This window comes from Tauraco erythrolophus, chromosome 7 (genome assembly GCF_009769465.1).
Source record: "Tauraco erythrolophus isolate bTauEry1 chromosome 7, bTauEry1.pri, whole genome shotgun sequence".
Lineage (NCBI taxonomy): Eukaryota > Metazoa > Chordata > Aves > Musophagiformes > Musophagidae > Tauraco > Tauraco erythrolophus.
The window spans coordinates 1605559-1618972 of NC_141471.1; the positions used below are offsets into that span (position 1 = coordinate 1605559).

Sequence of the window (13414 nt, forward strand, 5' to 3'; positions counted from 1 at the left end):
CAGAAGATCCTGCAAGTGCTTCCTTGCCCTGTCTATGTAGTATCTCAGTTTGTGTCCTCCACAGCACCCTTGCCATGCTCACACCATCAGTCTAACCTAATGAAAGCGGAGCTACTGTCATCATCACCTGCCTTGGGTCTTAAATCCTACTTTTGGCCTCTGAGATTTGTTTTCTCACTTACGTTTTTGCAGAAATCAGTGTATGTCCAATCTTGTCGTTAACGACTCAGGTTGCAAAGCTGCAGCAGCTCCGGGTATAAGTTTTCCGACGCAATTTCTCCATCTGGTGGTGTAAAAAGCAGCTCCTGAGCTGCCGTCGGTCAGCGCGCTCCGCTCCAGCAGTGCTATTTTACACCCACCGAGATCCGGATTTCAGATTCCAGGGCAAGACACACATCAGTCTGGGATGGTGCCTGTAAATCTCCTTCCCTCCATGCCCACTTCAGGCATTATGAACAGTTTTCTTAGGCAGGATGTTTTCCTGAAAGTCAGCAGCCCTCAGGAATGTTTTCCCTTCGTTCCACCCCTACGCTGTCGCTCTGACAACTTAGAAACAAGTCCATATATCCCCTCAGATATATGACTCAGAGCTGGGTCTTCTCAGAGGAGGATTTTTCTTTTTAATTAACACAGCATCTTTTTTTTTTTTTCAGTAGGACATGACCACAAGCTAATGCAATCCTATATGTAAGAGTTTTAATGTATTTTCTATCTGATCTTGGCAGAAATTAAGACGAATTCTAACGACTCCAGCAGTCTCAGATGCAGTATTTTATTTATTTTTTTATTTTTTGAAGGAAAGGGCTGTTTTGCTCTGTGGTAGTGAGCTTAATGACAAAGTGCAGGGGCAGATTTTCTTCATTGAAACCTTCAGACCAGGAATAGATCTGCTCCTCTTCCCTCTCACCAGACAGGTACAGACCGAGTCAGCATCCCTCATTCTGCACATTCCAAGTAGGATTAACAGCATCCCACCATATTTCCAGCTGCAGGATGGGGAAGCAGTCTTTCCTGACCAAATCACAGCTGGATCCCATTTTACAGCTGCTTGACCTGTGAACTGGAGTTTATAAGACATAAACATCCACTCAGTCCTCCCGAAATTCGGTGAGCTCACGCAACCTTGCGCAGTTCCCAGGGAGTCCCATCTGTGCACACAGGCAAATAGTATGGCCCGAACGCAGTTTTAAAGATCTTTTTTTCCTTCTTTTTCTTTGTGAATCCTTATGAAAGAAATCAGTTAAACAGGGAGAGAACAGAAGAAAACAGATGACTGAAACATATCGATTGCCACCCATAATGTTTCTGTGTGTCGGGATCAATGTGCTTTCATGAACTCTGGCACTAGGAGCCTCTGAGTGAAGGTGTGTTAAAGTGAACTCATCAGGTAGAATCATAGAACAGAATCACAGAATTTTTTAGGTTGGAAGTGACCTTGAAGATCATCGAGTCCAAACATTAACCCAGCACTGCCAAGTCCACCACTAAACCATGTCCCTCAGGATCACATCTACACGGCTTTTAAATACCTCCAGGGATGGTGACTCAACCACTTCCCTGGGCAGCCTCTTCCAATGTTTAACAACCCTTTCAGTGAAGAAATTTTTCCTAATATCCAATCTAAACCTCCCCTAGTGCCACTTGAAGCCATTTCCTCTTGTCCTATCCCTTGCTATTTGGGAGAAGAGATTGACCCCCACCTCACTACGACCTCCTTTCAGGTAGTTGTAGAGAGCAAGGAGGTCTCCCCTCAGCCTCCTTTTCTCCAGGCTGAACAACCCCAGTTCCCCCAGTTGCTCCTCATAAGGCTTGTGCTCCAGATCCTTCACCAGCTTCGTTGCCATTCTTTGGACATGCTCCAGCTCCTCAAAGTCCTTTTTGTAGTGAGAGGCTTAAAACTGAACACAGTATTTGAGATGCGACCTCACCAGTGTCAAGTACCCTGCCCTACTCCTAGCAACTTCTGGTCAAGCCAGGATGCTCTTGGCCTTCTTGGCCACCTGGGCACACTGCTGGCTGCCAGCCAACGCTCCCGGGTCGTTTTCTGGTGAGCAGCTTTGCAGTCGGTCTTCCCCAAGCCTGTAGTGTTACAGGTACACATAACACACAGACTGGATTATGGACCTGTGCTGCTGCAAGGTTACTGAGATACAGAGACTTAAACATCTATAATATACGTATTCACACTCATCATGAGTATCATTTCAGTGGGTGGAGCTATTGGGCTCCAACCACTTGTCCCTATGTAGGGGCAGAATTTCTGACCCTGACTTCTCTCTGTACTCCTCTAGCACAGCAGATCATACCTGGAGACAGTGAATCATCAACGTTCATGCTCCTAGTAAATATTTCTGTGATTGTGAATATTTTTCACATCCTTGCTCCTCAACTCTTATACCATCCCTTCGGTAGCTCTGGTGCTTTTGGGGCCTTTTATGAGCTGTCTGACCTCACTAACACAGCAGAACATGCTCTTCATTTTTCTGGGTTCATTTTCTACGAGGATGGGCTGGGTAGGAGAGGAGAGAGGGGAAAGGAGAGGTGGAACAAATAAGAAATGTCTTTGCAGTGATAGATCAGCTCTCTGCATTGAAACCACAAGGTGAATAGAAAGTAGTTGGATTAATATGAATCTAACTCATGGGGCCTGAGGTGAAAAAGCTACAGGAGGTAACTCCATCCTTGCCCCATGGAGCAGACAAAGTCATGCCAGTGTATAACACTGAGAGATGGTGTATCCAGCAGAGACAATAGGTACAGCTTTAGTCATGGCAATAGCTTGCAAACTATCCCCTATTAGCTAATTAGCTAAATACTCGGTGGCTGTTAATCTTCAGGCATAAATTGCTGCCATATTTACAAAACACATCGAGAGAAAAGCTGCTCCTGATAAAACTACTCTTCAGAATTTTCCAGGAGGTGAGCGGAACTGTAGCCACGTAAAAGTGTAGCAAAACCCGTGGTTTCAAAACTGCTCAGGGAGAAAGCAATGACTTGAATACACTCATCCTCACTCCCCTGAGACCCTGAGTTTCTGCTGCAACATGCTGAGCATCTTCACATCCCCTTTGTCCCAGCAGGCTCTTGTCATCTCTCACCTTTTCGGTAGGGATGATGAACTGAGGACAGCTATTGCCTACAGCAGCACAGATGCAATTTGCTTTTTTTTTTTATTCTGGGCACATCCTCCTACAGCTTGATTTATGTGTCTTTCATCAGAAAGGAGAAAAAGGTGGATAAATCTTCTGGGAGATATGCAGTTCTTTTTATTTCCTTCAGCAGTCCAGAGAAAGAGGCACCTGAGAAGGAAGGAAAGCTTCTCCCTTGTCTCTAGGCCACCTCTCAGAAACCAAATGAGCTATGCCTTAGAAAACTCCATTCTTTGGGTTTCAGCATCCAGAATTTACTTAATCCCTAAAATTACTCATATGCAAACCCTATTTAGGAGGAGATGAGGGCTAGTAAACACTAATTAAACTCCTTAAGGTCCTCGAGGAGAGTAAATTTTAAATGAATCATGCCCTCCCATTAGTTTAGATCTTCATCTCTGTCCATTTCCATGGTGATCCAAAGTCCTGGTTCTTAATCTAGGCTGTGGTTCAGTTCCAGTTGTTGCTATCATGTAGTTCTGCACAACGCATTGTATTTACAAGATACTGTCCAGCCTAACGGCCAAGTTTTCCTTTGGTGGACAAAAAGCAGCGACTTGGTCTTCAAAGGTAGTAAATCCTATATCCAGTGGCACTCAACAGCCTGAGTACATGAAGACAACAGGTCCCATCTGCTCCCAGAGCTCTACCCACAGCAGTTTGACAGTGTCCTCCCTGAAAGACTGCCAGCACTGTCTTTTAGTAAAGTCACTTCTTCTTTGCTGGGGCTTTGGCATTCCCACCAGCCTTGCCGTTAGTTTTGTTGCTTCCTCCTGATTTTACCGCATCACCTTCTTTTTCACCTTTCTTCCCACCACCTTGTTTCTTGTCAGTAGTGTCTTTTCCCCCCTTTTCTCCCTTTTCTCCCTCTTTCTTTTTGGCCCCATCCTTCTCCTCTTTCTTGGATCCTTCTTTCTGGTCCTTTTCACCATCCTTCTTCTTGGAGCTTTTGGATCCATCTTTCTTACCCTGAGCCTTGTCCACTTTTCCAGACACAGTGGGAACTTCTTCTTTTTTTTCTTCTGCCACCTGTGCTGTACGCAAGGATGAAAAAAAGAAAACAAGCAAGCAGTTAACTTAGGTCAACATTAGCCAGGAAGATGGCAAAACTCTTACTCCCTACTGCCAAACCTTGGACAAAGGGATAAAATACTTCTACTGGGGCTTTGTCCATACAGCTGTCCTCACTGACTACCAGCTTTCCATGTCTTCATTTTGAGAAGATAGGCAAATGGGATAAAGCAGAACTGGTAATTTCAAGAGCTAAGTTGTGGATCTATTGGAGAAAATGGCTCCTGTTGATAGGAACTGATCCATGAATGTTATAAGCACAGTCCATACGTATTTCCCACTAATGACCTTCAACGTGGAGTTGTCTCCTTCCACAAGAAGGAACAGAAATATTTCTCATGCAATTCTAGTACAGACCTGTCTTGGGTTTGTGTTTTGGTTCTTTTTTTTGCTGGTTGGCTTTTCTAATTCTGTGTGAGGCATGTCTCCTGCAGCTGACAGTGGACAGTAGGGAATCTGCTGGGGATCTTTGCTCTCAAAGACAAGCAAGGAGAAGATGGCTTGCCCAGCACAAGACTACAAAGTAGGCTTAGCTTATGTCCTGTCCACATCCGGTCACCACGGGACTGGCTTCCTACCTGTGCCACTGTAATTAATGGCAGCAATCATAGAATTGTAGAATCATAGGATGGTTAGGGTTGGAAGGGACCTCAAAGATCATCTAGTTCCAACCCCCCTGCCATGAGCAGGGAAACCCTCCACTACACCAGGTTGCCCAAAGCCTCATCCAACCTGGCCTTGAACACTTCCAGGGATGGGGCATCCACAGCTTCTCTGGGCAACCTGTTCCAGTGCCTCACCACCCTCAATGTAAAGAATTTCTTTCTTATATCTAACCTAAATCTGCCCTCTTTCAGTCTAAATCCATTGCCCCTTGTCCTATCACTACACACCCTTGTAAAAAGCCCCTCTCCAGCTTTCCTGTAGGTCCCCTTTAGGTACTGGTGAGCTGCTATAAGATCACCCCGGACATACAGCAATTAACTCTGATGCATAATTAGCCCTGGTTTGGTATGTTTTAACACACAAGCCATATTAATTATAGGAAGCTTATAATATCTTATGATATTCTTTATGAAATATTTTTATTTAGACATATCTTGGATTCCATGCCCAGATTCCAGGTGAGAAGACTCATAAGTATCACACTGGCTCTGCAGACTTTAGTTATTCTGACAAAGGTTTTGGTGGCAGAAAACTTTTCCTCATGTTTCTTTCTTTTTCTTTTACTAGAAATGGTTCATTTTCTCGACAGTGTTTCTGAATTCAGATCTTGATCCACTGAACTCTCATCTCAAACTGCAACTTGACACTTACACACAGATTATACTTCATATATTTCTTAAGAAAGTTTTTCCTTTGCTCAAGACAGAGTTTAAAGTTTTGCAAAAACAAGTTAAAATATGTTGTTTCCAACGCCCTTCTTCTCTGAAAATCCCCAGTATAGGACTCAGATGTGTAAATAGATAACCATGTTAACACAACTTAATAATTAAAAGCAGCCCAGATGTAGCAATGACCTGAGAGTGACCTCAGCACATGGAGGATGGTCGCTCACTGTTTAGCTTTCTTCAGCTGGCACGTAGGTGAAGTTGAATTATTCTGTGTTTGTCACAGGCTAAGGAAAGATGACAGTGAACTGGGTTAGGAGATAATTTGGTAAGGGCCTTTGGTGAGATGTCTCAACTCTTACCTGGAGCCATTGGACTCAAATCTGTTTAAGTAGCCCCAAATCTCCCATTGCTGTGGATGTGTGTAGTGTCACTTTCAAATTGCACCAATATGTATTCCAGGTGGAAAATAAACCTGTATTTGTTACATTTACCTAAAATATTCCTTCAGTATGCACATTAAAATAAAATATCATCCTTTGACCTGGGGAACTGGCAATTCATTTGTACGTACCAAAGTGAGTGGAACAATACAGACTCTTTGTTACAACCATAGGGGAAATCCTGACATCTCATATAGTAAAAAAAAAGGGAGAGAATAAAAGAAAGAATGAAAAATAAGGCACCACATTGTCTGCTTCCTGGAAAAATATGGTAGGAATCAGGTGAACTCCAAAAAAGTCAGCTGGAGCAGCCTCAGACAAAAATACTTGAAGATCTCCCAGGCCATGGACCCAGACAGTACATCTCCACCCAGAGCAAAGGCCAAGTCCTGCTTGTACTTCTCCCGCAGACTGGGAGACAGAGCACAAATGAAACAGTTTGTATGTAACATTTCATACACTGAACCCTAAAGTCCATTTTATTTATGTCTAATAAAGGAGTTTGCCATATATGAGACTCAAAAAAGCGCATGGAGAGCCATTTGGCAGTTAGAATATTCCATCACAGTAAACGTGAAGTAGAGTAAATAGTGCCAAGAAATGGGAGTATTTAAGCATTGTAATATATTCATGATTAATAGCATCTGACACTTACAGAAATGTTTAAAACATTTAATGGCCACCCAGTAATTAAAATCACTCAAGCCATCTCTCTGGCCTTGACTGGGTTTTTCAGGGATTGTCAAGAATAAGTGTATAAATAGTCGACAAATACCTACATTATATTTCATGAGCACAAGAATCAAGGTGGGCTGCCAAACGTCAGTGAGCATCACACTCTGTACAGACGAAAATAACAGCACAGAGAAGAAGCCCAAAGGTTTGCATACTTTCCACTGTGAGTGCCGAAATCACGTAGGGAAACTTTTTTGGGGGCAGGATGCACACTAATCTCAGAAGGAGAGCAAACCCGTGGGCTTGATCACCTCTGCAGCTAACAGCTTAGCTGAATTTAGCTGAGTTCAGCTAACAGCTGAGTCGGTCCTTTTGGGTCCCCAGGACTGGAGACACACAGGCATTTTTAAGGCACAATTTACCTCTTCATAGAATCATAAAATGGTTTGGGTTGGAAAGGACCTCAAAGATCATCTAGTTCCAACCCCTCTGCCATGGGCAGGGACACCTTCTGCTATACCAGGTTGCTCAAAGCCCCATCCAACCTGGCCTTGAACACTGCCAGGGATGGGGCACTTCCACTTTAACACCTGCCCTACTATGAAAGGAATCAGATCCTTTTCAAAATTTTCCTCTGTGGATAAAGGGATAAAGTCTAGACAATTAGTGCAGATGCAGACTTCATAGATGTGGATAATGTACTTGTGGATAGATGACTTCCACCCCAGTACCAGTTCAGGGCAACTTAGGCAGATTTATACCTGTCCTCAGAGGACTAGGAGCTTCAGAATATACATATTCACGAGCCATTACCAGATATCAGAAGCCACGCAGCAACGTGTTATCCACCAGCCTCCTACCCTGCACCATGCCAGGACCATAATTCTGGGATTCTCAAAAGGTCAAAGGGCAGTCAACTACTCAACTTATACATTTAACTGGATAAAAGTTTAGGTAGCTTTTATGGTGTAGCTGACTCCTCATAAATTGCTTTCTTGTGGTAATTTATTCATGAGTTCATGCTGCAATAATTTACTGTGATCTGACTAAATCTGCACCAAAATAGCCAGACTTTGGATGGACTACATGTACATGTTTGTGGGATATAAAGGCTGCTTACAGGAGATTGAAATTTATTAGCGTTCTGGGGTGAAATGGTCATTCTGCTGCCCACATACCCTTTCTGTCTCTTCTGGATATTCTCATCCTCAATTTATTGTTTTCTTTTTTCCAGAAGTAACATCTAGGCAGGAAGAGGATGCAGCAGCAAATGAGTGAATTTGGTTTTCTGCTCTCTACTGGCATGAGCCTTCATACCCTCTGGGATCCGCTGATAGCTGGTTCTTACACAGTCAGGATTTGAACTTTTGGGCAGGAAATTGAAGGATACAACACCAAGTACTTCCATGTGTGATTGCTCATACCTGTAAGAGTGCATTAACTAGACCTTTGGGTGGCCTTTGACTTCACAGAATCATAGAATCATAGAATCATAGAATCATAGAATGGTTTGGGTTGGAAGGGACCTTAAAGATCATCTAGTTCCAACCCCCCTGCCATGGACAGGGACACCCTCCACTACACCAGGTTCAAAGTGGGTTAAGAGAGTTTAACTCTATGGGCAAGGGCTTATCTATGCCAACTGGGTTCAGCTTCAGAGAGTGGTCTGGCCATCCTCAGTTTATAGTATAGGCATAGTCAGGTGTCTGAGCACCTCCGAAATACAAACACTGAGGTATGTGCAAAGTCCTACTGTTAAGTACTTAGTTGTGTATTTTGCTGGTGTAGGACTAAATTTCTGCAGTTATGTTATCTGCCTCTTTCACCAGTTTCATGAACTGAAGCATCACATTTTGAGTCAAGGAGACTTTCAGTTTCTATCAAGCTAGAGACCACAGGGCTTGCAGAGACACAGGAAAGAGAAAAAAAAATAATTATAAAAAAGTATTGAGAAAACAGAAGTCAAATGCAGAAAGGGAACTGAGAAGCAGAAAGTCCAAGGTATGATGGAGCTCATCAGAAAACAGAAGCCATAGACAGACAGACAGGAAGGCAATCCCCTAATTTCCTTGCAGGGCCATTTCATCTTCTTCTTTCACCACAGGCAGGGAGTTGAGAGGTCTGGACTGGACATGACCAGAGAGAGTTAGGAGAGTTTCAGTAGAGCCTAGGGTACAGAATCAGGAAAGATGAGTGAGAGGAGAGGAGACCAGTGAAAGAAATACTCTTGGCCATTCAAACAGGGCAAGCCATTTATGGGTAATGTGAAACTCTAACAACTCTTTTTCTTCCTACTGACATCCCCCAACCCAGGAACTGGCCCTTAAAATGAGTCAGACTCTCTGGAAATTTTAAACACGAATTTCAAAGAAATGACCCTGACTTGTACTGATGGAGAAACTGTCCCTTTCATCTAAACAAGCGTGCCTGCTGCCACAAATGCTGCAGGTTTAGTGCATGTGAGTGAGAGGGGTTTGACAAGTCATGTCAATATATTAATGGTTGTGCCCAAGAAGCCACATCGATTGACATGGAGGGAGGACCTAGTGCATTCACACATACAGACAGCAGCCCCAAAAGAAGAGATGGGTCTACATGTGTAGGTGTAGGCATGGGAAGTACCTCCAGGGATCTCTGTCAGCTCGTTGAGTGGTGGGACAGTCTCCAGTTTGTCTGCATATGTCTTGGCTGCTTGTCGTTGAGCATATCGTGCCTCAATCTCTTTCTTTGTCCGGGGAATCCGGCACTTGAAGATACAGCAGAGTGTGATAACTGGGAAAAGAGAGAGAGAAGGGAGAGTATTCAGTTTAGTCAGCAGATCTCAGAATTAACCACTCTTCAGCTGAGCTGAGGTAAAGGACTGAGCGTGTCCTTCTCACCAAAACCAATGTAAACCATCGCCTTAAACTAGGCCACTGATGTTTCTGAGCATCAACTTTAATTCTTCATCTCTTTGGAAATGGCAGCAGCAATTGAGATGTACTGTCACCCTCCAACAGTGTGTTATTGCTAGAGTTTCCTGACAACATGTCTTAGTAATTCATTTTTGTGGTAGGTAGATGCTGGGGCTGCAGACCTCCAGCTGAAGAAAGCAATGAGGATTTTGGCATGGAAACGTTGTAAACCCTTCAAAATAGATCCAGAACAAGAGCTCAATATATGCCTTAACTGACTTTCATCCAAAGCCATGTAGTGCAAGCCAAGAATTGAACCCAGATCTCCTAAATCCTCCCATCATGCTCTTACTATTCCATCCTGCTTCTTTCCATGAGCCAGGCTTCTTTACGTGATTTAAGGATGCAGCTGATAGTTTTACTCCTAGTAAGAAATATTTTCCCTTCATACTTAAACCTGTACATTATTTCAGGATTTCCATCTGCAAATCTAATCGTGATTCAGACAATTCATTGTAATGAAATGGCTATTGTTTGATTTCCTAGACAAGGAATTCACAGGCTTGAGTAGGTCATTGGTTCATCTATGTATCACTTCTGATGACAGCAAAGCAGCAACTTCAGGGAAAAGATCAATGAAGCTCAGAAACAGGTAGTCATAACATTAGTTGTCCCATAGGTCACAAACACATGTCGAGAAGAATAAGATCTCATGGTCTTTATGAACTTTTGAGTTGTTTTGTTTTTTTTTGTGGGCATCTTTAAAATAGTTTGAGGGATTCTTCCGTGCTAAATAAAAGATCAAACTTCCAACCTGCCTAAGTTCTTAACCTTGTTTATGTATCTCATGGAAACGGGTTCTGCAGGCAGGCAGAGCCTTGTGCTTGGAAAGACGTTGTATGACCAGTTTTACATGCTCCATCTCATATTTTAACTGGAGTTCCCCCATGCTGCAGCAGCACTACGAGAAAGGAGCAAGCATCCAACTTTCTGTACACTTCAAAAGTCAGGTAATCTCCTCTGGCTTTCTACCACCATGAGAAACATATCAGACCTTTGAGACTAATCCCAGGAAATGAGAGAAATAATCTGTATGTTCAGTTCCAAGCCTGAGCTTTTCTCTTTCACCAGGAATAAAACCATTTTGCAGACAACTTTCACATCACACGGATCATCTGCTGGTATAAATTTTACTGCCTAGAAGTTTGTCCTGTACCTGTCCAGCCTGTCCTAAGAGGGATCACATTAACCAGAAACGAGCTCTGCATGACCTCTTCAGATAACAAAAGAGAAAAGGAAAGTAGTAAAAAATCATTCTCAGTGTTTTGAGGTTGCTGTGAAGTTACCAAGGAAAGTGCAGCAGCTCCTCTAGCCCTTTGCTGAATTTTGCTGCCAGAAATATCAGTCCCCTTACACAGTTTGTTGCAGATGTTTTGTAGTGGAATCACACTCAGGGCTATTTAAATGTCACAACAGGATGAGACACCTGAAGCTGAAGTAAATTGCCTAAAACAACGTGAAATTGTAACAAACTGTAATTGAGGAAACAATCAAGATGCTTTTATCCTTGCTCTTCCACGAAAAGTCCCTGACCCATGGACAGGACTTTCTGGCTTCACCTCAGTGCTTCATCACTACCAACTTGGACGTGTCTGACGCCAGTTACACATAGCAATCGTGTGAAGATTGTTGATAATGAGGACTGCTGTTTCAAAATATCTATTCCTATAAGATAACAGATCAGGAATTGGACTATACTCATAGAATCATAGAATCATAGAATCATAGAATGGTTTGGGTTGGAAGGGACCTCAAAGATCATCCAGTTCCAACCCCCCTGCCATGGGCAGGGAAACCCTCCACTACTCTTTCATGAATAAAACATTACAGCAATACTCTTATAAAAGCTTAGTATGTGACATGCCATCAGTTGAGCTTATTAAATGATAGGTCCCTGTTCTCAGGGTAGAAGAATTACAACACACAAAAAAAATCCAGCACTAAAAACCTCTGTGAGGATAATATGTACAATTAAAGTACCTTAAACGAAAAGTTTTTGTTTGGGGTATGAAAATGTGCAGGGATATTAATTGGAACTCGGCTGAATAGTGATAACTTGATCACTGTGGATCTGGGTCCATAGGGTGAAGTATTTAGGGGAACAGTTAGCTTGGATGTAACATGAGAATTTGTTATTCTTCTGGCAGGCAGATGACCTGACTTCCAGCCTTGGATGGCTGTTTTATATTAAATGCTCACCAATTCTCGATTCCCTAGGTGAATGCTTTAATAACACTGCTATCAAGCAACATTTAGTCCCTTTTATTCACGCTGTGGGTCTCCTTTTTCCTTTCCAGGATTTTGTTTTTCATTTTAATTGTTCAGAAGGTTTCTAAAACGAAGCCTGAGTAAACCATCACCTGTCTTAAAGCAATCTCCATGAGATGTATCAGTGCCCCATCAGCACCATGGAAGGTCCATGAAAATATTCACCACGAAGGCTTGGAATGGTGACATCATTCATGGCTTCTCTGCTGTAAGACTGCATAAAGCAGCAGAAGAAACAGCCCGTGTGAAAAAATGTAGTGGAGGAATTTTCAATTCTCTCTGTTTTCTCAGCTTTTCTGTATTAATAATATGTGGTCTTGTGACGCTGTGATAATAAGCATCTTATTAAAATAACTGCACAATTAATACAAGCTTTTTCTTTTTCAGTAACACACTGTGGGTTGCTTTGCTGTTTGTCTTCCATAAATCATTTTCTCACCTCTTTTTTTTTTTCATTCCTTTTCAGTTACCTGACATCTGTGCCTGAATTCAGCCGCCTATTCTGAAGGAACATTTCTGTTTTAAATTAAAAAGTCAGGTCTGATCCTGCACGTGGTGTTCTCTTTCCACACGGAAGATTCAAGCTGACAACGTATCGAATAATTTTTCATGGTTTCTGCCAGGCTGATCATGCGAAATGTAATTTTTAAAGAAGGCAACAAATACTGAGTAATCCTTTATGGAACAGGTATTTTAAAGGAGTCTTTTTTTTTGCTATCTATGATGACAAAAGAGGTGCTGTAAGTGATGTATTTTAATTCTTCAGCACATACTAAAAAAAACCTGACTTGGGAAATAATGAAGAACTCTGAGGCTTGCTCCTTTCTGGATTTTTAGCATGTTTTCCTTATTTTCACAGAGGGCAGTGTCTTCCTAATATTCATAACCAATACTATTCAGGTTGGAAATGCTGAGAAATGGCCCCAGAAAACCATCCCCTAAAGCACAAAAACACAGAAACTTTAAACATACAATTTCCACCATAAAAAATTAGATGCTTGTGACTGAACAATGGCTGTGTGTTTACTCCCACTGGCTTAAATAAAAATATGTTGGTTTATAATTGAAACAAGCCAAGAGCATGTGCAAAAGACTGTGGAAGGAGCTCTTTTGGCTTAAACTAAACATCCATGTGGCCAAATTACCCTGTTCATAGTCTCTTTTGTTGTTTTCACTTAAGTGAGTTTAGCTCATGGACAGTAACACAGTTGCTTCTGGCTTAATTGGGCAGTAAATTAAAAAAAAAAAAAAAATGAAAGAAGAAAGAAAAAACCAACTCGGTTCTCCTAGGAGCTGGGAAAGATGTAAATGACATCTCTTCTCCAGAGACCACTTGGTGTGATGTGTCAGCACAGCTATGACTGAGAACTGAACGCTTTTATAAATTGAATGGAAATGGGCTGCAAGACACAGCAGGTTTGTTCCCTTTGAAGCTGAAAAAAAAATACAGCCTGCCAAGGAAGCATTTAATTACCATTTAGCAAAGTAGCCCGTGCTGCTCTGAGTTAATTAGGCTGCCATTC

At 42.3% G+C, this 13414-nt stretch overlaps 1 protein-coding gene across 1 annotated transcript in view; it reads right to left on the bottom strand.

The window, feature by feature from the left end:
• Window positions 1-3857: 3857 nt before the first annotated feature.
• TMIE (transmembrane inner ear) overlaps window positions 3858-13414 on the bottom strand; it is a 37186-nt gene continuing 27629 nt past the window's right edge. Inside the window, exons 3-4 of the mRNA XM_086615052.1 lie at window positions 9292-9441; window positions 3858-4183 (exon numbers count right to left, since the gene is read on the bottom strand). Coding sequence (XP_086471178.1) covers window positions 3858-4183; window positions 9292-9441 — 476 coding nt within the window. The remainder of the gene's footprint in view (window positions 4184-9291; window positions 9442-13414) is intronic.